The sequence below is a fragment of the Macaca fascicularis genome, chromosome Y, assembly GCF_037993035.2.
Source record: "Macaca fascicularis isolate 582-1 chromosome Y, T2T-MFA8v1.1".
In the NCBI taxonomy this organism is placed as follows: domain Eukaryota; kingdom Metazoa; phylum Chordata; class Mammalia; order Primates; family Cercopithecidae; genus Macaca; species Macaca fascicularis.
This window is the reverse complement of record NC_132903.1, coordinates 11237763-11264872: the sequence shown is the minus strand read 5'-3', so window position 1 is coordinate 11264872 and position 27110 is coordinate 11237763. Positions and strand designations below refer to the sequence as shown.

At 33.4% G+C, this 27110-nt stretch overlaps 1 protein-coding gene across 1 annotated transcript in view; it reads left to right on the top strand.

Annotated features, from left to right (window-relative positions):
- Positions 1-26906, top strand: part of LOC141409523 (uncharacterized) — a 62020-nt gene extending 35114 nt beyond the window's left edge. The window contains exons 22-35 of the mRNA XM_074030520.1: positions 1412-1462; positions 3275-3346; positions 4083-4133; positions 5945-6019; positions 6765-6815; positions 8657-8728; positions 9466-9516; positions 11326-11397; positions 12147-12197; positions 13755-13826; positions 16964-16998; positions 18555-18626; positions 21276-21374; positions 24934-26906. Coding sequence (XP_073886621.1) covers positions 1412-1462; positions 3275-3346; positions 4083-4133; positions 5945-6019; positions 6765-6815; positions 8657-8728; positions 9466-9516; positions 11326-11397; positions 12147-12197; positions 13755-13826; positions 16964-16998; positions 18555-18626; positions 21276-21339 — 789 coding nt within the window. The 3' untranslated portion in view covers positions 21340-21374; positions 24934-26906. The remainder of the gene's footprint in view (positions 1-1411; positions 1463-3274; positions 3347-4082; positions 4134-5944; positions 6020-6764; positions 6816-8656; positions 8729-9465; positions 9517-11325; positions 11398-12146; positions 12198-13754; positions 13827-16963; positions 16999-18554; positions 18627-21275; positions 21375-24933) is intronic.
- Positions 26907-27110: the final 204 nt, after the last annotated feature.

Sequence of the window (27110 nt, the reverse complement as noted above, 5' to 3'; positions counted from 1 at the left end):
TACTTGTTGCTAACATTCCATGTGAGCTATTACTGAATCTGGGTGTATTCAAGTATGCTGCTACCTGTATGTTTTTAATCATTAAGTATTTATTGAAACATAGAAGACATTATCTGTCTCTTTTCCAATTTTGGATTATATACTGCCCTTAGTTTTTCAAAATGAAGCACAGTAAAAGCCATAACATCTGTAGGAGAACTTCATATTATCCTATAATATTGTCAAATACAAAACAATCTAGAAGTGTTTTGACAAAGAAATAGCAAATGTATTAATTTAATGTACATAGAAATCTGTCTTAATAGAGCCTTATCACCAGTATAAGAAATAACTTCTGGGTAGGCAGTATGTATAAGGTAAACTTTGCTGGGTGTAATAGTGACTTCTTATGTCATTTGTTCTCTCTCCCCTCCCAAAGGGCAGCAATTGACAGAGAATGTTTCTTCTTAAAGACAGTCATTCATTTAGAACTCTTCATTGTTATATATAGAAAAATAATTAATATTTTAAAGTTGTTCATATTTTTGTTATATTGGGAATGATATTTCTTTCTAATTAAATGAGTGTTTTACCATATTCATTCATTCGTTCTGTGAAATTTAGTTTCAGTCATATCCTACTTACCGAAATTCACCATGTCAGGTCATCACTGCATATCAGTTGCCTGTATATAATTATCAGGTAATTGAAGAGGGAGCAAAGTGTTTTACTTTCCGATACTATGTAGGCCTTTAAATTGTTTATACAGATTGCCTGAGTATTTTGTCAGTTTAAAGTAATGAAATGTACGTAAAATTTAAGAAAACACTTAGAATTAGTCTAGAATGAAGACCTCTGTATGATTTTGGAGCAATAGAATAAATTTTGACTGGAATGTATGAGGCAATATCATTTCTGTAGTACAGTTTTCGGAGACTTGGTGTCCGCTTCTGTATTGCAGCATGTATTTTTTTTTTCTTCTTGCCGTCAAGAGTTGAAACATCCAGACTGACTTCCATAAATTTTGTAGATCTACAGAGTGAAATAAAATTATTACCCAATTCTTAGATCACAGAATTCCAACTATATTTTTATTTTAGCTTGCTGCTTCATGATAGTAGTTCTCTGGCTCTCTTTGATGGATATGACTATATTTGTGACCCATTACCCTATCTATCGTAATAAATTCAAAGAACTAATATCTTTGAGATTTCCACCTCCAGAAAATTTGGGTAAAAGATGACATATTATATGTAGAAATAACAAGAATTTCGGGGATTTGAAACTTAAAGCACTTCTTTTGTCTATTGTGTTTCTTTTATTATAATAACAAAGGAGCCAGCATAAGTACCTCAATGTTGTGTGTATCATTTGTTTTTGCAAATGTATTGGAATATTTGAATAATTTTGGTTTCCTTTCTTTATTTTCAAGATGCCACCACAGTGGCTTGTTGGGGAGCCCAGGAGTTATGCAGTACCTCTGGTAAAGTGAATGAGCCAGACATACACTCCCTGTTCTTCCTTGATTTTTTCCATGTCCTATATGCCTTACAAATATTTTTAAATCATACTTTAGGTGGGCAGATCGCAAGGTCAGTAGATCGAGACCTTTCTGGCTAACACGGTGAAACCCTGTCTCTACTAAAAATATGAACACAAATTTAGCTGGGCATTGTGGTGGGCACCTGTAGTCCCAGCTACTCGGGAGGCTGAGACCAGAGAATGGTTTGGACCCAGGAGGCATAGCTTATAGGGAGCCAAGATGGCACCACTGCACTCCAGTCTGGGTGACATAGTGAGACTCTGTCTCAAGAAACAACAAGAACAAAATCTTTCATTATATTACTGTATTATGTTTTGTTACTTTGTTTTTAACCCAATTATAAACTCCCATGGGATCAACAGTGCCTTTTTGTCTCTCTGGGTTTTGGGTGCTTCAGCAATGGCTGGTCCACATAATGATCAGTGTTCAGTTACTTGTTGATAGACTATGTAATACAGGAAAGGTAGTATTAATGTGGCTTTAGAATGAGCATGTATCTGCCTGGAATCTGCCTCTGACTTTACCAGCCGTAAAAGAAATTTCTTGAAGAGAAACAGAAATGTTTTGTCATTAGTTACTCTTAATAAAGAATAGGAACAAAAAAAAAAGTTACTACTTCTAATACATCTGAACTGCTTTGCCCCCATGTAGGTAGTTCCAAAAATATTTGAAAGCAGCTGTCCTTATGTGTGTGCCTAGTTTATTCTTCTCTGAGGTCAGCAATTCACCTAGCTATTCTTTACTTGAGATGATTTCCAGATGCCTCCTAATGTAGGTTACTGAATTCTGGATATATTGTGGATCAGGAATGGGTGGATTTCTGATGTGTTTTACTATATCTGTAAATCTTATGAGTTTCTGGCATCTAATTTCACTCATCCTGGCACTTTGATATTTAAAGAATGATTTGACATACTCTATCACTTACTGGTGATAAATAACATTTATTTTCATCTTAGTTCATTTTACTTACTGTCTTTGTTTAAAAGACATTTGCTTTGATGAAAAATAAGTAACAAAATAGTAATGAAATAGTTCCTCAGTGTCTCACTTGTCGACATTTTCCATTTACTTGAATAATGTAGGGGTATACCTCTGCTTTATTCGCCTTCTGTGAACAATGACTAGAAAAAAAGCCCTACTTGTTGCTCACATTATGTATGAGCCATTAATGAATCTGGGTGTATTCATGTATGCTGCTACCTATATGTTGTCAATCATTAGTATTTATTGAAACATAGAAGACATTATCCTGTCACTTTCCAGTTTTGGATTATATACTGCGCTTAGTTTTTCAAAATGAAGTCCAGAAAAAGCCATAACATCTGTAGGAGAACTTCATGTTACCCTATAATATTGTCAAATACAAAACAGTCTAGAAGTATTTTGACAAAGAAATAGCAAATATATTAATTTAACTTATACTGAAATCTGTGTTAATAGAGCCTTATCACCAGTATAAGAAATAACTTCTGAGTGGGCAGTATGTATAAGTTAAACTTCGCCTGGTGTAATAGTCACCTCTTATGTCATTTGTTCTCCCTCCCCTCTGAAAGGGTAGCAATTGACAGGGAATATTTCTTTTCTTCTTAAAGACAGTAATTCATTTAGAACACTTCATTGTTGTATGTAGAAAAATAATTAATATTTTAAAGTTGTTCATATTATTGTTATATTGGGAATGATATTTCTTTCTAATTAAAAGAATGTTTTACCATATTCGTTCATTCATTCTGTGAAATTTATTTTCAGGCATATCCTATTTACCGAAATTCACTGTGTCATGTCATCACTGGATATCAGTTGCCTGTATATAATTATCAGGTAATTGAAGAGGGAGCGAAAGGTTTTACTTTGTGATACTATGTAGGCCTTTAAATTGTTTATACGAATTGCCTGAATATTTTGTCAGTTTAAAGTAGTGAATGTACGTAAAATTTAAGAAAACACTTAGAATTGGTCTAGAATGAAGACCTCTGTATGATTTTGAAGCAATGGAATAAATTTTGACTGGAATATATGAAGCAATATCATTTCTATAGAGCAGTTTTTGGAGATTTGGTGTCCGCTTCTCTATGGTATCATGTACTTTTTTATTTTATCATTGCCATCAAAGAGCTGTAACATCCAGACTGACTTCCGTGAATTTTGTAGAGATACAGAGTGAAATAAAATTATTATCCAATTCTTAGATCACAGAATTCCAATTATATTTTTATTTTAGCTTGCTGCTTCATGATAGTAGTTCTGTGGGTCTCTTTCCATAGATATACCTATATCTATGATCCATTACCATATCTACGTTACTAAATTCAAGGAACTAGTATCTTTGAGATTTCCACCTCCAGAAAATTTGGCTAAAAGGTGACTTATCGTGTGTAGAAATAATAACAAGAACTTCGGGGATTCGAAACCTAAAGTACTTCTTTTGTCTATTTTGTTTATTTTATTATAATAACAAAGGAGCCAGCATAAGTACCTCAATATTGTATATATCATCTGTTTTTCCAAATGTATTGGAATATTTGAATAATTTTGGTTTCCTTTCTTTATTTTCAAGATGCCACCACAGTGGCTTGTTGGGGAGCCCAGGAGTTATGCAGTACCTCTGGTAAAGTGAAAGAGCCAAACATTTACTCCCTGTTCTTTCTTGATTTTTTCCATGTCATATATGCCTACAGATATTTTTAAATCATTCTTTAGGTGGGCAGATCACAAGGTCAGGAGATCAAGACCTTCCTGGCTAACACGGTGAAACCCCGTCTCTACTAAAAATAGGAACACAAATTTAGCTGGGCATTGTGGTGGGCACCTGTAGTCCCAGCTACTCGGGAGGCTGAGACCAGAGAATGGTGTGAACCCAGGAGGCATAGCTTATAGGGAGCCAAGATGGCACCACTGCACTCCAGTCTGGGTTGCAGAGTGAGACTCTTCTCAAAAAAAGAAAAAAAAAATTCTTCATTATTTTTTGTGTTATGCTTTGTTACTTTGTTTTTAACCCAGTTATAAACTCCCATGGGATCAACAGTGCCTTTTTGCCTCTCTGGCTTTTGAGTGCTTCAGCAATGGCTGGTCCACATAATGATCAGTGTTCAGTTACTTGTTGATAGACTATGTAATACAGGAAAGGTAATATTAATGTGGCTTTAGAATGAGCATGTATCTGCCTGGAATCTGCCTCTGACTTTACCAGCTGTAAAAAAAAAATTTCTTGGAGAAACAGAAATGTTTTGTTGTTAATTACTCTTAAATAAGAATAGGAACAATAAAAAGAGTATTAAGTTCTAAAACATCTGTACTGCTTTGCACCCATGTAGCTAGTTCCAAAAATATTTGAAAGCAGCTGTCCTTATTTGTCTGCTTAGTCTATTCTTCTCTGAGTTTACAGTTCACCTAGCTATTCTTTACTTGAGATGATTTCCAGATGCCTCCTCATATCGGTTACTGAATTCTGGATATATTGTGGTTCTGGATTGGGTAGATTTCTGATGTGTTTTACTGTATCTATAAATCCCATGAGTTTCTGGCATTTAATTTCTCTCATTCTGGCTACTTTGAAATTTAAAGAAGGGTTTGACATACTCTCTCACTTACTGGCGGTAAATAACGTTTAGTTTCTTCTTAGTTCATTTTATTCATGTCTTAGTTTAAAAGACATTTTCTTTGATGGAAAATAAGTAACAAAATAGTAGTGAAATAGTTCTTCAGTGTCTCATTTGTTGACATTTTCCATGTACTTGAATAATGTAGGGGTATACCTCTGCTTTTGTTGCCTTCTCTGAATGATGGCTAGAAAAAAAGCCCTACTTGTTTCCCACATTCCGTGTGAGCCATTAATGAATCTAGGTGTATTCAAGTATGCTGCTATATATGTTTTCAATCATTAAGTATTTATTGAAGCATGAAGGACATTATACTGTCTCTTTTCAGTTTTGGATTATATACTGCCCTTAGTTTTTCCAAATGAAATACAGAAAAAGCCATAATGTCTGTAGGAGAACTTCATATTGTCCTATAATATTGTCAAATACAAAACAGTCTAGAAATATTTTGACAAAGAAGTAGCAAATGTATTAATTTAAGTTACATTGAAATTGTCTTAATAGAGCCTTATCACCAGTGTAAGAAATAACTTCTGGGTGGGCAAAGGTGGTACACTGTATGAATAAGGTAAACTTTACCTGGTGTAGTAGTCACTTCTTACGTCAATTGTTCTCCCTCCCCTCAGAAAGGGTAGCAATTGACAGAGAATGTTTGTTTCTTCTTAAAGACAGTCATTCATTTAGAATTCTTCATAGTTGCGTGTAGAAAAATAATATTTTTTAATTGTTCATATTTTTGTTATAGGGGAATGATACTTCTTTCTAATTAAAAGAATGTTTTACCATATTCATTCATTCTTTCTGTGAAATTTATTTTCAGGCATATCCCATTTACCGAAATTCACCATGTCAGGTCATCACTGGTGGATATCACTTTCCTGTATATTATTATGCGGTAATTGAAGAGAGACTAAAATCTTTTACTTTCAGATACTATGTAGGCCTTTAAATTGTTTATACAAATTGCCTGAATATTTTGTCATTTTAAACTAGTGAAATGTACATAAATTTAAGAAAACACTTAGAATTGGTCTTCAATGAAGACTTCTGTATTATTTTGAAGCAATGCAATGAATTTTGACATAAATATACAAAGCAATATAATTTCTGTAGAACAGTTTTCAGGGATTTGGTGTCCACTTCTGTACTGCGGCATTTATTTTTTTTTTCATCTTTGCCATCAGAGAGCTGAAACATCCAGAGTGACTTCCATGAATTTTGTAGAGATATAGAGTGAAATAAAATTATTACCCAATTCTTAGATCACAGAATTCCAATTATATTTTAATTTTAGCTTGCTGCTTCATGATAGTATTTCTCTGGGTCTCTTTTCATAGATATGACTATATCTATGACCCATTACCATATCTATTGTAATAAATTGAAAGAACTAGTGTCTTTGAGATTTACATGATGCCATGTCCAGAAAATTTAGGTAAAATGTGAGGTATTATATGTAGAAATAACAACAAGAACTTCGGGGATTCGAAACCTAAAGTACTTCTTTTTCTATTGTGTTCCTTTTATTATGATAACAAATGATCTGGCATGATAAGTATACCAATGTTGTGTATCTCATGTGTTTTTGAAAATGTATAGGAATATTTGTGTAATTTTGGTTTCTTTTCTATTTTTCCAAGATACCACCACAGTGGCCTGTTGGGGAGCCCAGGAGTTATGCAGTACCTCTGGTAAAGTGAATGAGCCAGACATACACTCCCTGTTCTTCTTGATTTTTTTTCCATGTCGTATATGCCCTACAAATGTTTTTAAATCATTTTTGGGCAGATCACAAGGTCAGGAGATCGAGACCTTCCTGGCTAACACTTGAATCCCCATCTCTACTAAAAATACAAACACCAATTAAGTGCTTGTGGTCGTAGGCCCCTGTAGTCCCAGCTACTCCGGAGGCTGAGGTGTGAGAATGGTGTGAACCCAGGACGCACAGCTTATAGGGACCCAAGATGGCACCACTGCACTCCAGTCTGGTTGCAAGTGAGACTCTGTCTCAAAAAAAAAAAAATCCTTCTTTATATTAATGTGTTATGTTTTGTTACTTTGTTTTTAACCCAATTATAAACTCCCATGAGAGCAACAGTGCCTTTTTCTCTCTCTGGGTTTTGGGTTCTTCAGCAATGGCTGGTCCACATAATGATCAGTGTTCAGTTACTTGTTGATAGACTATATAATCCAAGAAAGGTAATATTAATATGCCTTTAGAATGAGCATGTATCTGCCTGGGATTTGCCTCTGACTTTACCAGCCGTAAAAAAAAATTGTTGAAGTGAAACAGAAATATTTTGTTGTTAATTACTCTTAAATAAGAATAGGAACAACAAAATAAGAGTATTACCTCTAAAACATCTGAACTGCCTTGCCCCCATGTAGCCTGTTCCAAAAATATTTGAAAGCAGCTGTCCTTGTTCGTCTGCCTAGTTTATTCTTTCTGAGGTTACAGTTCATCTGGGTATTCTATACTTGAAATGATTTCCAGATACCTCCTCATATAGATTGCTGAATTCTGGATATATACTGGTTCTGGAATGGGTAGATTTCTGATGTGTTTTACTGTATCTATAAAGCCCATGAGTTTCTGGCATCTAATTTCTCTCATCCTGGCTACTGTGATATTTAAAGAAGGATTTGCCTTCTTTATATAGTTGATGGACTATATTATCCAAGAAAGTATCTATCACTTACTGGTGATAAATAACATTTATTTTCTTCTTAGTTCTTTTTATGTAGGTCTTAGTTTAAAAGACATTTTCTTTGATGAAAAATAAGTAACAAAAGAGTGGTGAAATAGTTCCTCAGTATTCATTTGTTGACATTTTCCATGTACTTGAATAATGTAAGGGTATACCTTTGCTTTTGTTGCCTTCTCTGAACAATGACTAGAAAAAAAGCCCTACTTGTTGTTCACATTCCATGTGAGCCATTACTGATTCTAGGTGTATTGATGTATGCTGCTACCTGTATGATTTCAATCAATAAGTATTTATTGAAATGCAGAAGACATTGTACTGTCTCTTATCCGTTTTGGATTATGTACTGACGTTAGTTTTTCAAAATGAAGTACAGAAAATGCCATAACATCTGTAGGAGAACTTCATATTACCCTATAATATTGTCAAATACAAAACAGTCTAGAAGTATTTTGACAGAGAAATAGCAAATGTATTAATTTAATTTACATTGAAATCTGTCTTAATAGCGCCTTATCACCAGTATAAGAAATAACTTCTGGGTGGGCAGAGGTACACACTATGAATAAGGTAAACTTTGCCTGGTATAGTAGTCACTTCTTTTGTCATTCATTCTCCTTCTCCTCCCAAAGGGTAGCTATTGACCAAGAATGTTTCTTTCTTCTTAACAACAGTCATTCATTTAGAATTCTTCATGGTTGTGTATAGAGAAATAATTAATATTTTAAAGTTGTTCATATTTTTGTTGTATTGGGAATGATATTTCTTTCTGATTAAAAGAATGTTTTACCATATTCATTCATTCTTTCTGTGAAATTTATTTTCAGGCATATCCTACTTACCGAAATTCACCATGTCAGGTCATCACTGGATATCACTTTCCTGTATATTATTATGCGGTAATTGAAGAGAGACTAAAATCTTTTACTTTCAGATACTATGTAGGCCTTTAAATTGTTTATACAAATTGCCTGAATATTTTGTCATTTTAAACTAGTGAAATGTACATAAATTTAAGAAAACACTTAGAATTGGTCTTCAATGAAGACTTCTGTATTATTTTGAAGCAGTGCAATGAATTTTGACATAAATACACGAAGCAATATCATTTCTGTAGAACATTTTTTGGAGACTTAGTGTCCGCTTCTGTACTGCAGCATGTATTTTTTTTTCATCCTTACTATCAAAGAGTTGAAACATCCAGAGTGACTTCCATGAATTTTGTAGAGATACAGAGTGAAATAAAATTATTAACCAATTCTTAGATCATAGAATTCCAATTATATATTTATTTTAGCTTGCTGCTTCGTGATAGTAGTTCCCTGGGTCTCTTTTCGTAGATATGACTATATCCATGTCCCATTTCCATATCTATTGTAATAAATTGAAAGAACTAGTATCTCTGAGATTTCCACAATGACATCTCCAGAAAATTTAGGTAAAGGGTGAGGTATTATATGTAGAAATAACAAGAACTTCGGGGATTCGAAACCCTAAAGTACTTCTTTTTTGTATTGTGTTCCTTTTATTATGATAACAAATGATCTGGCATGATAAGTACCTCAATATTGTGTATCTCATTTGAAAATGTATAGGAATGTTTAAATAATTTTGGTTTCCTTTTTGTTTTATCAAGATGCCACCACAGTGGCCTGTTGGGGAGCCCAGGAATTACACTGTACCTCTGGTAAGGTGAATTAGTCAGACATATATTCCCTATTCCTTCTTGATTTTTTTCCATGTCATATGTGCCCTACCAGTGTTTTTAAATCATTAGTTGGGCAGATCACAAGTTCAGGAGATTGAGACCTTCCTGGCTAACCCTGTGAATCCCCGTCTGTACTGAAAATACAAACACCAATTTAGGTGAGAGTGGTGGTGGGCACCTGTAGTCCCAGCTACTCCAGAGGCCGACGTGGGAGAATGGTGTGAACCCAGGAGGCACAGCTTACAGTGAGCCAAGATGGCACCACTGCACTCCAGTCTGGGTGATAGAGTGAGAATCTGTCTTAAAAAAAAAAAAAATTCCTTCTTTATATTAATGTGTTATGTTTTGTTACTTTTTTTTTAACCCAATTATAAACTCCCATGGGAGCAACAGTGCCTTTCTCTCTCTCTGGGTTTTGGATGCTTCAGCAATGGCTGGTCCACATAATGATCAGTGTTCAGTTACTTGTTGATGGACTATATAATCCAAGAAAGGTAGTATTAATGTGGCTTTAGAATGAGCATGTATCTGCCTGGGATCTCCCTCTGACTTTATGAGCCATAAAAAAAAAATTTTGTTGAACTGAAACAGAAATATTTTGTTATTAATTACTCATATATAAGAATAGGAACAAAAAATAAGAGTATTACCTCTAAAACATCTGAACTGCTTTCCTCCCATGTAGCTAATTCCAAAAATATTTGGAAGCAGCTATCCTTATGCGTCTGCCTAGTTTATTCTTCTCTGAGTTTACAATTCACCTAGTTATTCTTTACTTGAGATGATTTCCAGATGCCTCCTCATATAGGTTGCTGAATTCTGGATATATTGTGGTTCTGGAATGGGTAGATTTCTGATGTGTTTTACTGTATCTATAAATCCCATGAGTTTCTGGCATCTAATTTCTCTCATCCTGGCTACTTTGATATTTAAAGAAGGGTTTGACATACTCTGTCACTTACTGGCGGTAAATAACGTTTAGTTTCTTCTTAGTTCATTTTATTATGTCTTAGTTTAAAAGACATTTTCTTTGATGGAAAATAAGTAACAAAATAGTAGTGAAATAGTTCTTCAGTGTCTTACGTGTTGACATTTTCCATGTAATGGAATAATGTAGGGGTATACCTCTGCTTTTTTTTGCCTTCTCTGAACGATGACTAGAAAAAAAGCCCTACTTGTTGCTCACATTCTGTGTGAGCCATTAATGAATTAGGTGTATTCAAGTATGCTGCTACCTATATGTTTTCAATCAGTAAGTATTTATTGAAACATAGAAGACATTATACTGTCTCTTTTCACTTTTGGATTATATACTGACATTAGTTTTTCCAAATGAAATACAGAAAATGCCATAACATCTGTAGAAGAACTTCATATTGTCCTATAATATTGTCAAATACAAAACAGTCTAGAAGTATTTTGACAAAGAAGTAGCAAATGTATTAATTTAAGTTACATTGAAATTGTCTTAATAGAGCCTTATCACCAGTATAAGAAATAACTTCTGAGTGGGTTGAGGTATACACTATGAATAAGGTAAACTTTACCTGGTGTAGTAGTCACTTCTATGTCATTTGTTCTCCCTCTCTCCCAAAGGGTAGCAATTGACAGAGAATGTTTCTTTCTTCTTAACGACATTCATTCATTTAGAATTCTTCATAGTTGTTAATAGAAAAATAATTAATATTTTAAAGTTCATATTTTTGTTATATTGGAAATGATATTTCTTTCTAATTAAAAGAATGTTTTACCATATTCATTCTTTCTTTCTGTGAAATTTATTTTCAGGCATATCCTACTTACCGAAATTCATCATGGCAGGTCATCACTGGATATCACTTGCCTGTATATAATTATCAGGTAACTAACTGAAGAGAGTGCAAAATGTTTTAGTTTCAGATACTATGTAGGCCTTCAAGTTGTTTATACAAATTGCCTGAATATTTTGTAATTTTAAACTAGTGAAATGTACTTGAAATTTAAGAAAACACTTTGAATAAGTGTAATGAAGACCTCTGTATTATTTAGAAGTGAGGAAATAATATTTTGACAGGAATATACTTGGCAATAACTTTTCGTAAAACAGTTTTCTGAGATTTGGTGTTCCACTCTTTATTTCAGCATGTATTTTTTCATCTTTTCTGTCAAAGGGCTGAAATATCCAGACTGATTTTCTTCAATTTTTTAGGGAGATACAGTGAAATCAAGTTTATTACCTAATTCTTGTAGCACATAATTCTAATCATATTTTTATTTTAGCTTTTTGCTTCATGATAGTAGTTCTCTGGGTCTCTTTTCAACGATACAAATATATCTGTGACATACAATCATGTATGTGGTAATAAATTCAAAGAACTCATATCTTTGAGAGTTCCATAATGTCGTCTCCAGAAAATTTGGAAAAACCACGAGGTTTTATTTATAGAAGTGACAACAAGGATGTCAGGATTAGACATCTAAAGTACTTCTTTTTTCCATTCTGTTTCTTTTCTTATAATAACAAAGGAGCCATCACGATAAGTACTTAAATATTAGGTATCTGATGTGTTTTTGAAAATGTGTAGGAATATTTGAATAACTTTGGTTTCCTTTTTTTTTTTTTTTTTAAGATTCCACTACGTTGGCCTGTTGGGGAGCAAAGGAGTTATGTTGTACCTCTGGTAAAGCAAATTAGTGAAATGTATACTTCCTCTTCTTTTTTGATTTTTTTCCATGTCACATATGCCTATTAATTTTTTTAAATAGTTCTTTATATTAATGTGTTACAATTTTAACCCAACTGTAAACTCCCATGGGAGCAACAGTGCCTTATTCTCTCAGGATTTTGTGTGCTTAAGCAATGGCTTATCCACATAATGATAAGTGTTCAGTTACTTGTTGATAGACTGTATAATCAAAGAAAGGTAGACCTAATGTGCCTTTATCAAAGAAAGGTAGTATTAATTTGGCTTTAGAATAACATGTATCTGATTAGAATCTGCATCTGGATTTACCAACCATAAAAAATTTGATAAAGAAATTTGCAATGTTTTTCTGTTAATTACTCTTAAATAAGGATTAAAAAGTGTATTACCTCTGGAACAACCGCGTTGCTTTTCCCCAAATAACTAGTTCCTAAAGTATTTGAAAGCAGCTCTCCTTATGGTCTGTCTGCCTACTTTATTCTTCTCTAAGTTTAGCAATTCATCTAGCTATTCTTTATGTGAAATGATTTCCAGATGCTTCCTAATGTAAATTGCTGACTTCTGGATATATTCTGGTTCTGGAATGGGTAGATTTCTGATATGGTTTAACATATCTATAAATCCCATGATTTTCTGGCATCTAATTTCCCTGATCCCTGTTACTTTGCTATTTAAAGAAGGATTTAACATACTCTTATCACTTATTGGTGATAAATAATGTTTATTTTCTTCATAGTTCATTTTATTTATGTCCTAGTTTAGAAGACATTTTCTGTGATGGAAAATAAAGTAACACAATAGTAGTGAAATAGTTCTTGGTGTGTCTCACTTGTTGACAGTTCACGTACTTGAAACGTGTAGGGTATACCTCTTCTTCTTTTTCCTTCTCTGAACAATGGCTAGAAAAGAGGCCCTACTTGTTTCTAACATTTACTATGAGCCATTTTTGAATCTGGGTGTATTCATGTGTGCTGCTACCTATATGTTTTCAAACAGTAAGTATTTATTGAAACATAGAAGACATTATACTGTCTCTTTTCCAGTATTAGATTGTATACTGCACTTAGTTTTTCGAAATGAAGTACAGAAAAAGCTGTAACATCTCTAGAACTACATATTACCCTATAATATTGTCAAATACAAAACAGTCTAGAAGTATTTTTACAGGCAAATAGCAAATGTATTAATTTAACTTAAACTGAAATCTGTCTTATTACAGCCTTATCATCAGTGTAAGAAATAATTTCTGAGTAGACATAAGGACACAGTATAAGTAAAGCAAACTTACCCTGGTGAAATACTCAACTCTTTTGTCATTTGACTGTTCCCCCTCCACACCCAAGGGTAGAACTTGACAGAAAATATTTCTTTCTTCATCAGTCAATCATTTACAATTCTGCATTGTTGTACATAGAAAAATAACTAGTATTTCAAATTTTTCATATTTTTGTTATGTTGGGATTGATATTTCTTTCTAATTAAAAAAAATGATTTACCATGTTAATTCATTCTTTCTGTGTAATTGATTTTCAGGCATATCCTACTTATCCAGATCCACCAGTTCAGGTCATCACTGGACATCAGTTGCCTGTATATAATTATCAGGTAACGTAAGAGGGAGTAAAATGATTTGCTTTCAGATATTATTGAGGCCTTTAACTTGTTTATACAAATTGCCTGAATAGTTGGTCATTTTAAACTAGTGAAGTGTGCATAAAATTTAAGAAACACTTGGCATTAGTCTGGAATGAAGACCTCTGTATTATTTAGAAGTAATGGAGTAATGTTTTGACAGGAATATACTTGGCAATAACTTTTCTGTAGAACTGTTTTCTGAGATTTGGTGTCCCCTTCTTTATATCAGAATGTGGTTTTCATCATTACTGTCAAATAGCTGGATGAAATATCCATACTGACTTTCATGAATTTTTTAGGGAGATAGAGTGAAATGAAATTACCACCCGCTTTTTGGAGCACAGCATTCCAATTATATTTTTATTTTAGTTGGCTGTTTCATGATGGTAGTTCTCTGGATCTCTGTTTATAGATATGACTATCTATGACCCATAATTATATCTATGGTAATTAGATATAATTATTAGATACAGAAAGAACTAGTATCTTTGAGATTTCCACAGCGCCAACTCCAGAAAATTGGGAAAAATGGGAGGTTTCATGTATGTGAGTTACAAGAACGTCAGGGACTAGAAACACAAAGTATTTAACGTTTTTCGATTCTGTTACTTCTTTTAAAAAAAGGAGATAGCAGAATAAGTACTTCAATATTGTACGTCTCATGTGTTTTTGAAAATGTGTAGGAATAATTTAATAGTTTTGGTTTCTTTTTTTTTTAAGATGCCACCACAGTGGCCTGTTGGGGAGCAAAGGGGTTATGTTGTACTTGAGGTTAAGTGAATTAGCCAAACATACACTCCCTGTTCATTCTTGCTTTTTTTCTGTGTCATATATGCCTATAAATATTTTTAAGTGGTTCTTCATATTGTTGTTTTATTTTATTTTATTTTTTTACTTTCTTGTTAACCCAATTATAAACTCTAGAGGGAGCAACAGTGCCTTTTTCTCTCTCAGGTTTTTGTGTAGTTAAGCAATGGCTGGTCCACATGATGATAGACTATATAATCTAAGAAAGGTAGTAGTAATGTGGCTTGAGAATTAATATGTATCCCTCTAGAATCTCCGTCTGGCTTTACCAGCAATAAAAAATTTCTTGAAGAGAAACAGAAATGTTTTGCTGTTAATTACTCTTAAATAAGAGTAGGAATAAACAAGAGTATTACCTCTAAATCACCTGAGCTGCTTTCCCTCCATATAACCAGTTCCTAAAGTGAATAAAAGCAGCTCTCCTTTTTGTCTGCCTACTTTATTCTTCTCTAAGGTTAGCAAGTCATCTAGATATCCTTTATTTTAAGTGATTTCCAGATGCCTCCTCATATAAATTGCTGACTTCTGGGTATATTCTGCTTCTGGAATGGGTAGACTTCTCATGTGGTTTAGTATATATCTGTAAATCCTATAAGTTTCTGGCATCTAATTTCTCTGATCCTGGTTACGTTGATACTTAAAGTAGGATTTGACATACTCTGTCACTTATTGGTGATAAATAACGTTTATATTCTTCTTAGTTCATTTTATATATGTCTTAGTTTAAAAGATATTTTCTTTGATGGAAAATACAGTAACAGAATAGTAGTGAAATAGTTCTTCAGTGTCTCTTATTTGTTGACGTTTTCCATGTACTTGAAACGTGTAGGGTATACCTCTGTTGCTTTTTCGTTCTGTGAACGAAGGCTAGAAAAAAAAGCCCTACTTGTTTCTAACATTTACTGTGAGCTATTATTGAATCTGGGTGTATTCATGTATGCTACTACCTACATATTTTCAAACAAGAAGTATTTATTGAAACATACAAGATACTGTACTATGTCTACTCTGGTTACGGATTATATACTGCACTTAGTTTTTCGAAATGAAGTACAGAAAAAGCTATAACATCTGTAAAACTAAATATTACCCTATAATGTCTAATACAAAACAGTCTAGAAGTATCTTTACAGGGAAATAGCAAATGTATTTATCTAACTTACATTGAAATCTGTCTTAATGGAGTATTATTGCCAGTGAAAGAAATAACTTCTGGGTGTGAATTAGTACACAGTATAAATAAACTTGGCCTGGTGAAATAGTCACTACTTTGTCATTTGTTCCCCCACCCAAAATGTAGCACTTAACAGAGAATATTTTTCTTCATAAAGTCAGTCATTCCTTTAGAATTCTGCATTATTGTATATAGAAAAACAATATTTTAAAGTTTTTCATGTTGTGATATTGGCAATGATATTTCTAATTTTAAAAAAATGGTTTATCGTATTCATTCTTTCTATAAACTTTATTTTCAGGCATTTCCTACTTATCCAAATTCACCAGTTCAGTCACCACTGGATATCAGTTGCCTGTGTATAATTATCAAGTAATGTAGGAGAGAGTAAAGTGATTTGCTTTCAGATATTGTTGAGGCCATTAACTTGTTTATACAAATTTCCTGAATAGTTTGTCATTTTAAACTCATGAAATATACCTATAATTTAGGAAAACATTTAGAATTAGTCTAGAATGAAGACCTCTGTATTACTTAGCCGTAATGGAGTATTTTGACAGAAATATACTTGGCAATAACTTTTCTGTAGAACAGTTTTTTGAGATTTGGTGTCCTTCTATATTTCAGCATGTAGTATTCACCTTTCCTGTCGAATAGCTGAATGAAACATCCAGCCCGACTTTCATGAATTTTTTAGGGATATAGAGTGAATAAAATTATTACCCAATTCTTAGAGCACAGAATTCAAATTATATTTATTTTCATTTTAGCAGGCTGCTAAAATGCTAAAACAACGATAGTTGTTCTCTGGTTCTCTTTTCATAGATATGACTGTATCTGTGACCAATAATCATATCCATTATAATAAATTCAAAAAACTAACATATTTGAGATTTCCACAATGCCAAAATCCAAAAAATTGAGGAAATAGGTTTTATATGTGGAAGTAGCAACACGAGTGTCAGGGATTAAAACCATAAAGTATTTCTTTTTTCCATTCTGTTTCTTTTATTATAATAATAATAAAGGAGTCAGCATAAGTACCTCAATATTATGTATCTCATGTGTTTTTGAAAATGTGTAGGAATATTTGAATAATTTTGGTTTCCTTTTTTTTGTTTTTAAGATGCCACCACAGTGGCCTGTTGGAGATCAAAGGAGGTAAGTTTGTCCTCTGGTAAAGTGAAGTAGTCTACCGTGTACTTCCTGTTGTTTCTTGATTATTTTCCATAACATATATGCCTATAAATATTTTAAGTGGTTCTTCATATTAATGTTTTGTTGCTTTCTTTTTAACCCAATTATAATCTCCCAGGGACACCACAGTGCCTTTTTCTCTCTCGGGTTTTAGTGTGCTTAAGCAGTGGCTGTCCACATAGTAAGTGTTCAGTTACTTGTTGATAGAGTGAGTAATCTAAGAAAGGTAGTATTAATGTTACTTTAGAATTAGCATCTGCCTAGAATCTGCCTCTGGCTTTACCAGCCGCAAAAAAAAAAAAAAAAAAAAAAAAAAAAAAAAAAAAAAAAAAAAATTGAAGAGAAATGGAAATGTTTTGCTGTTAATTATTCTTAAATAAGAATACAAATAAAAAGGAGTATTACCTCTAAAACACCCAAGCTGCTTTCCCCACTTATAACTAGTTGCAAAAATATTTGAAAGCGGCTGTTCTTACGTTTCTGCCTAGTTTATTGTTCTCTAAGGTTAGCAGTTCATCTAGCTCTTCTTTACTTGCAGTGATTTCCAGATGACTGCTCATGTAAACTGCTGGATAAATTCTGGTTCTGAAATATGTAGATTTCTGATGTGTTTTACTATACATATAAATCCTGTGAATTTTTGGCATCTGATTTCTCTGATCCTGGTAATTTTGATAATTAAAGTAAGATTTGACATACTCTATCACTTACTGGTGATAAATAATGTTTATTTTCTTCTTAGTTCATTTTATTTATGTCTTAGTTTAAAAGACATTTTCTTTGATGGAAAATAAAGTAACAAAATAGTAGTGAAATAGTTCTTCAGTGTCTCTCATTTGTTGGCATTTTTCATGTACTTGAAACATGTAGGGTATACCTCCTCTTCTTTTTCCTTCTCTAAATAATGGCTAGGAAAACAGCCCTCCTTGTTTCTGACATTCACAGTGAGCCAATACATGGTGAATCCGGGTGTATTCATGTATGCTGCTACCTATATGTTTTCAAACAATAAGTATTTATTGAAATATGTAAGACGTTGTACTGCCTCTTCTCCAGTTTTGGATTATATACTCCCCTTAGTTTTTCAAAATGAGGTACCAAAAAAACCATAATATCTATAGGAGAACTACATATTAACCTATAATACTGTCAAACACAAAACTGTCTGGAAGTATATTGACAAATAAATAGCAAATCTATCTTAATGGAACCTTATCACCAGTGTAAGAAATAACTTTTGGGTGGGAATAAGTACACAGTAAGGTAAACTTTGCCTGGTGAAATGGTCACTACTTTGTAATTTGTCTGTTCCCCCGCGCCACCCAACGGGACTTAGCACTTGACAGAGAATGTTTCTTTTTTCCTAAAGTCATTCATTTAGAATTCTGCATTGTTGTATATAGAAAAGTAAGAAATATTTTCAAGTTTTTCATTTTTTTTATATTGGGAATAATATTTCTTTCTAATTTAAAAAAATGTTTTACCGTATTAATTAATTCTTTCTGTAAACTTACTTTTAGGCGTATCCTACTTATCCAGGTTCACCAGGTCAGATCATCACTGGATATCAGTTGCCTGTATATAATCATCAGGTAATTGAAGAGGGAATAAAATGTTTTACTTTCAGATATTATTGAGGCCTTTAACTTGTTTATACAAATTGCCTGGATAGTCATTTTAATCTAGAGGAATGTACCTAAAATTTAAGAAAATACTTAGAATTGGTCTGTAGTGAAGACCTCTGTATTATTTAGAAGTAATGGAATAACTATACTTAGCAATGACTTTTCTGTAGAACAGTTTCCTGAGATTTGGTGTCCCCATCTGTATTTCAGCATCTATTTTTTTGTGTGTTTGCTATCAAATAGCTGAAATATCCAAACTGAGTTTCATAATTTTTTTTTAGGGAGATAGAGTGAAATAAAATTATTACCCCATTCTTAGAGCACAGAATTACAGTTTTTTATTATTTTAACTGGCTGCTTGAGGATAATAGTTCTCTGGGCCTCTTTTCATAGATATGACTGTATCTGTGACCCATAATCATGTCTATAGTAATAAATAATAAATTGAAAGAACTAGTATCTTTGAGATTTCCACAATGCCAACTCCAGAAAATTGGGAAAGCGGTGAGGTTTTATATACAGAAGTAACAACAAAAACATGAGGGAATAGAAACAAAGTACTTCTTTTTCCTACTCTTCGCCTCTTTCATTTTAATAACAAAGGAGCCAACATGATAAGTGCTTCAATATTGTATATCTCATGTGTTTTTCAAAACGTGTAGGAATATATGAATAATTTTGTTTTCCTTTTTTTTTTTTAAGATGCCATCACAGTGGCCTGTTGAATAGCAAAAGGGGTTATTGAGTAAAGTGAATTAGTGAAACATACTTCATCTTTCTTGAATTTTTTTTCTATTTCATATATGCCTATAGATATTTTTAAATGGTGCCTTATATTAATGTTTTACATTTTGTTACCTTGTTTTTAACCCAGTTGTAAACTCCCATGGAGCAACAGTGCCTTTTTCTCTCTCAGATTTTTGTGTGCTGAAACAATGGCTGGTCCACATATCTGATAAGTGTTCAGTTACTTGTTGATAGATGATATAATCCAGGAATAGTAGTGTTAATGTGGCTTTAGAATTGGCATGTATCTGCCTAGAATATGCCTCTGGCTTTACCAGCCATAAAAAATTTGTTGAAGAGAAACAAATGTTTTGCTGCTAATTACTCATAAGAATAGTAATGAAACCAAAAGTATTACCTCTAACACACCAGAGCTGCTGTCTTGCATCACAATTGGATATTTGAAGGGTATAATAAGTGCTAAAATTCTCAAACACTCCCTTACTGCATTCGTTTCTTATAGTCCTTCTAGTTCTGATTATGTTGATTTCTGGAAGACATTTTAAAACAAAAGGCTGCCTTAATGTATTTCAACTTTTCATTTAAAACAAGATTTCTGAAGTAATACAATTGAATTTCAACACAGCCTACATTGAAACTTTTGATACCAGCTCACCTTTTTGAAGAATAAATAAGTGGCTTTTAAAAGTTTCATGTATCTGTTTAATTATATTTCATTATTTTAAATATAGGCTTAATCAGCTCTTTATTATCACTGTAGTAAAGTTGATACAGGAGGTGATGTTGTGCCAAATGAATGCTTAATTCATGAAACTACTACACCCTCTGGAAATGGCCCACAAAAGGGAAACATCTATTCTGCTCCTCAAAAGAAGAATTAGTATGAATTTTGTTTCCCTTTTCTTTTACAACAATTTTCATCTTAAGCAGTGGAAAATATTTATGGCATGCTCTCCATAACGTGTGGCAGAAGTTCCCAACAGTGAAGTCAGTAGTAATTATTCAAATATTGAAATAGACAGGGTTGTTTTTTCATTTTATCATTACTGCAAATTTCTGTAATAACAATACTGTCACTCTTGCATCACGTAAGTTCTGTTAAATAGGTGAGAGTGTGGAAGTAGTTGATGTGCTGGTAATATGTATAATACTGAAGAAGTCCCAATGGAATGTAAATTCCTTGATTTGATACCTGATTTAAAAATGCAAATAAATATTAAAACATAATGTTACAGTATAATTGTCAGGTTTTGTCCTGAGTATTTTTTCTTGAAACATTGGAGTTCAATTAGGGATTTAAAAAATTGGGCTTTTTAAACCAGTATTCTGTCACTAAAGTTCTAAAGTAATTCTTTGATTTGTCAGAAAACTACACACTGAGTGATGTGTGGTAACAACTGTGAATCTCATTTTTATGAATGTCTTTTTTTTTTTTTTTTTTTGAGATGGAGTCTCACAGTGTTGCCCAGGCTGAAAGTGCAGTGGTGTGATATCGGATCACTGCGACTTCTGTCTCCTGGGTTCAAGCAGTTCTCCCTGCCTCAGCCTCCTGAGTAGATGGGATTACGGATGTCCACCACCACACCCAGCTAATTTTTAGTAGAGATGGGGTTTAGTAGAGACAGGGTTTTGCCATGTTGGCCAGGCTGGTCTTGAACTCCTGATCTCAAGTGGTCAGTCCGCCTCGACCTCACAAAGTTCTGGGATTACAGGCATGAGTTACTGCTCAGAGCCTCTTTTAGCTTTTTTTTTTTTTTTTTTTTTGCATTTCTTTAGAAATAAACTAATATGTTCATTAAACCATCAAAAAAATAAAAGTGAGTGAAAGAAAGAGTTATCTTTATATTACTGAAAACTTCTATGTTTCAGAAATCTGTGGACCGAAGCATACAAACGGTGGTATCTTGTCTGTTTAATCAAGAGAACAGACTGATAAATTCTGTTGTTACTCAGGATGACTACTTCAAGGTATGAAAGGAGCAGTATGCATAATTTAAAAGCACCTGTTAGCCTTAAACTGTTTTCCTGTGGTGTATGTATTTTGAGATTTCTTAGAGCATTTAATTGAACTGTTGGCATTTGATTGTAACCCAGTAAACCAGAGTGGGTTTTACCTGGAGTGCATTTTCTGCTGCCGAACCTTGATACAGTGTAGTGACATTTAGGGAAGAATCTTGCAGCAGAAATTTGTGACTGCAAGGGTTTACTAGAGAAGAGGGTTAATTGACTGCCTTGACGAAATAGTAAAAGAAAATTTTAGATACAGAAAGCAGATCTTGTCCAGGTGCAGCCTGTAATCCCAGCACTTTTGGGGGCTGAGGTGGATGGATTGCTTGAGCTCAGGAGTTCAAGACCACCCTGGGTAACATGGCAAACCCTATCTCTACAAAAAATACAAAAATTAGCCAGTTGTGATGGTACATGCCTGTAGTCCCAACTACTCCAGAGGAGGCTGAGATAGGAGGATCGCTTGAGCCTGGGAAGTTGAGGCTGCATTGAGCCATGATCGTGCCATTGTACTCCAGCCTGGGCAACAGAGTGAGAGACCTTGTCTCAAAAAAAAAAAAAAAAAAAAAAAGACGAAGAAGTAGAACTTAATGCATACATATTGAACTAAAGAAAAGAAATGGTTTACTCAGATGATACACCTGAACAGTGTGAAGGGATAAAGTGAAGCAGTAAAAAGTTGAGTAAAAAGAAGTATAGGTTGATTCAGAGTTGGTGAATTAGAAGAGAATGTGGCTAGTTGAATTCCAGAAAGATCTGATTTCTGATCCCACTTTCTATGTTGAGTAGATAAATCTTATTAAATCTCCAGTTTTTACAACTCTAAAATGAGAAGGTACAGTACTAAAGGTTTCTGGGTACTTGTAGTTCTAAGTCTATGAATATGAAAAGGAACTAACTTGGTCAGTCCAATGGGAAAGAAATATTCTGGTTAATAAAGGGAAGGTGTTTTTTAAATAATAGATTTATTGAAATAATATGAGAAATACAATTTACCTACTTAAAGTGTGCCCTTCACTGTTTTTTCATATATTTGAAGTTGTGCAGCCATGACCACAATCATTTTCAGAATATTTAAATCACCCCAAAAATCACACGCCTACCTTAGCAGTCACCTGCCATTTTCCTGGAACTCGTGTATCCCTAGGCAACCACTAATTTACTTTCTTTCTGTAAGGATTATCCTCTCCTGGACTTTCATGTATATGGAATCATATATAATGTGGCCTTTTGTGACTGGATTTTTTCACTCAGCATAATGTTTTCACGGTTCATCAATATTCTAGCATGTATCAGAACTTCACTTTTTTATTTATAGATACTTCCTCATTCTGTTCATCCATTCATCTGTTAAAGACATTTGGATTATTTCCACTTTTTAGCTGTTATAAATAATGCTGTGAACATTCATGTACAAGTTATTGTGTGGATGGATATTCTTATTTCTCTTGCATATACACTTGGGAATGGAATTGCTAAGTCATGTTTAACCTTTAGTGGAACTGCCAGATTTGTCAAAACTGGCTACACAGTTGACATACAAAAGGAATGTTTAACCATTACTTTGTGCCTTAAAACAGAACTAGCTTTTTTTTTCCCCCCATCTGTGACTGGATATAGGATGAAGCTCAGCCTTTTTAAAGGGTTATATTATTGATCTCCTGTATAATGTAGAAGAGTAGAGCCATATGGCAGCATTAAGTTCTTAACATCATTGCAACAGGGAGTAAACATATTTAAAGTTGACGTTGGTTCTCTTGTTGCTTCATTCTACAATTTAGAAAAGAAAGAACTGGAATTGTACATCAGCTTACCTTGCCCAAAGTTCTAATGATTACATTGGTGTCTACAGTACTACTTAAATGATTTTCAAAGCAGAAGATAATCTTTTTTTTTTTTTTTGAGTTGACCTCGTTTGGTCACCTTGGCTGGAGTGCAGTGTCGCAATCACGACTTACTACAACCTCAATCTCCTTCACTCAAGGGATCCTTCTGCCTCAGCCTCCGAAATAGTTAGGACTACAGACATGCACCACCACACTTGGCTAGTTAATTTTTTTTTTTTTTTTTTTTTGAGACAGCACCATCTCAGCTCACTGCAAGCTCCGCCTCCTGGGTTCATGCCATTCTCCTGCCTGCACCTTCCCAGTAGCTGGGACTACAGGCACATGACAGCACACCTGGCTAATTTTTTTGTATTTTTATTAGAGACAGGGTTTCACCTTGTTAGCCAGGATGGTCTCGATCTCCTGACCTTGTAATCCTCCTGCCTCGGCCTCCCAAAGTGCTGGGATTACAGGCATGAGCCACCACGCCCAGCCAAAAGATTTTTTTTTTTTATTTAAAAGAGAGAGCATCTTACCGTATTTCCCTGGCTTGTCGTGAACTCCAGGGCTCAAGTGATCCTTCTGCCTCAGCCTCCCAAAATGCTGGAATTACAGGTGTGAGCCACCATGCCCAGTCCAGAAAATATTTTTAAACTTGAGTTCTCACCCGGTGTTAGACAGAAGACTCCCTTTAAAACTTCAGAGTTTTCTGCTTATTTGGGAGAGGAATCAGAAGTTGGCATCCTGCAGTTGTCTGACATCTAGACCTACTTTGATTGACTACATGTTGTTGTATTGAATTAGAATGCCTGAGGTATTTTTGAATGTACTTAACAATTTCCGTAACTAATTTCACTCTTCGTTGTCTTAATTCTCTATCCCCTTCACAATCTTGTTTCCTACATGACCTCTGAAAATACATGTTGGTGACCAGTTTTCTAGATTTTAACCTAAATAGTGTATCACTGTTTTGTCAGATGAGGTAACTTCCAGAAACCACTTTTATTTATATGACAGTGAAACTGAAGTCTTAGAAAAAGGGCACAGTTAGCTTTATAGAAAAGGAAATACTATTATATTATTACTTGTTTGCTCATTCCCATTCCTCTGTGTAAGGCATCTCACTTCTCTCTGCACCGTAGGGAACATAGAGTGAAAAGAAAGTTTTGCATGTATTTTAAATTTTTATCTTCATTTCTAAATATGATATACCTTTATAGGTTAATGATATGTCTTAAAATGCCAAAAACGTACATATTTTAACCTAAAAACATGAAATTTCAGATTGGAGAGCTGTTTGCAAGCTGTGGTTCCTATTAGATGCAGTTCAGTTAGTGAAAACAGTATTCTTTACAATTTCATTTTCTACAGCTGTCTTTGGGACATTACTGCAAAATTATTAACTAAGAAGTAAAAAAAAAAAAATGACATTGAGTCTAAGTCCTGTTATTCCTGAGTTTACTGGGATTTATTATTGATTTCTTTTTTAACTAAACTGTTTAATAAAATTAGCCATCTTGGTATATTTATTATCCCAGTGTTCAAAAATCCTTCTCAAAAAGAATCATCTTTTTATCTCATTATTTGTAATGTTTAAACCCAAAACAAATGGTTTAAGTTTTGACAATTTTCAGATCCATGGTAGTCATCAGAAATTTTCGGTAAAATAAAATTACTATTTCTATGTTTTCCAGGTTAAAAGAGTGCATCACTTTAGAAGAAGCTGGGCAGTATTTAAATCTGTTTGATCTTCTCAGCTATCCAGTTTCATGGGAAGTTGCTGGTTTTGAATATTAAGCTGAAAGTTTTCCACTATTACAGAAATTCCGAATTTTGGTAAATCACACTGAAACTTCCTGTATAAGTTGTATTATTCAACTCTAGTTTAATCTTACATTGAAACTGTTCTTCATTAGATGTTTGTTTAGAACCTGGTTCTGTGTTGAATATATTGCAGAAAGTAAAAATAATTGAGACTGAAAGTAAATTAAGATTTATCTGCAAGGATTTTTAAAAAGTTGAAATTTGCATTTTAAGTGTTAAAAAGGAAATACTGATTTTCAAAAAAAAAAGTTTTTAAAACCGAATTTGAAAGACAAGAATTTTGATAGTCTGAATACAAGCATTTCATTTCTGCAAGTACCTGTGAACAGTACAGTATTTACAATATTGAGTTTTGCATTTATGATTTATCTAGAAATTTACCACAAAAGCAAAATTTTTAAAATGGTATTTTTAATTAGTGGCACTCAATATGTAGTTAGCTTTATTGAAGTTTTCTTATCTAAACCCAGTAAAACAGACTCCAAGCAAACAGTCCAATCAGTGAGTCATACATATGTTTATTAAAAATATTTTATCTTTTATCTAGAATCTACACATACGTATCTAATTTGATTGAGATAGTAATTAAGATAACTAAAATTCTGGGCCCAATTTTTTAAAGAATCCAAGACAAACTAAACTTTACTAACAAACTAAACTCTTTCTCAAGGAGTTACCATTCTTTTTTGTAAAAACATTGTTCTTTGAAATGCTAAACTTAATGACTATGTCTAATTGTGCAAAAACTGGTATTAAAGAATGCTGTAACTTCTTTATGTCACTCAAAGGTTAATCAGAGTATGCGAAAAAGAATTGTTTTTATAAAAACATTGAAGTATTAGTTATTTGCTATAGATTTTTATTTTTGTTTTTTAACCTGTTATATTTCCTTTTGTAAAGTAAAATATGTCCAGAAGAGTCAAAGTAGGTAGTTTTAATATTTCTAAACCACGAAAGTTGTTTAGTTATATATAACTATACCTGTATATGAAGTTGTTTAGTAAGTATATCTTAAGAACGTGCTAGAATTCTTAACTGAGTAAGTTAACATTGTTTCTAGATTAGCAGGTGTCCTCATTTTACATTGTGACACACAGCTGGAGCCCCAGAGCTCTTTTGCTATACCCACAGTCTTGTTTTCCCCACCTCTTTTACTAGTCTTTTAGGAGGTTTGCTCTTAGAACTGGTGATCTAAAGAATGAAAGTAGCTGTATGAGCAGTTCAAGGGCCAAGCCCTGGAATGGTAGCCATGGGATATAATACCTTTCTAAGGGAAACAATTGTGTCTTTATCATTTTATCTGCCATGGACATGAGTTTAAAGTGGCTTTCTGGCCTTTCAATGGCTTCATCCCTAAAACATGGAGACTCTAAATTAATGTAGTTACTATGGGCCATATTACTAGCGCCCAGTGGGGTCTATTTTTTCTCAAAATTTTCATTCTGAATCTGAAGGAAAGAGTCTTTTAACTTTAGAATTCCCAAGAGGGCTTTATTACACCTGAGAAATTGAAAGCACCATTTGTCCATTAAAAAATTATCTGTAGCTTTTTTAGTGCTTTGACATTCTGACATATATCATTCTGTGATTAAGTCTCCAGATTTCTATAAATGATACCTATATTCTAAAGAGCTAGTTGTAATTATTCCAATATGACCTTAAGGAAAAGTTAGGGAATAAATGTTTGCCTTTGTTGGAGTGAAGTATTTAAAAGAGTAAGATAAAAGTGATAAAGTCCTGAACCTTTCAAAATGGAAAATTAATTCTAAACTTAGAAATATGTTTCTGTTACCTATTGCTGATACTGTCTTTGCATAAATGAATAAAAATAAATTTTTTTCTTCAAAAGTGTTTTTTGAAGATTTCTGATGTAATAATCAGAAATTGTGGGGAGTTGGGTGGGAACTGTAACAGGGTTTAGATTTGTGTAACAAGGTTTAGATTCTTAAAATGCAAAAGGGTAAAGTTCAGTTTACTAATCTGGCAGAGTTAGCTTATAAAAGCAAATTTAGGTACAAAGATAAATTTAAGAGGTTCATCAATAGCA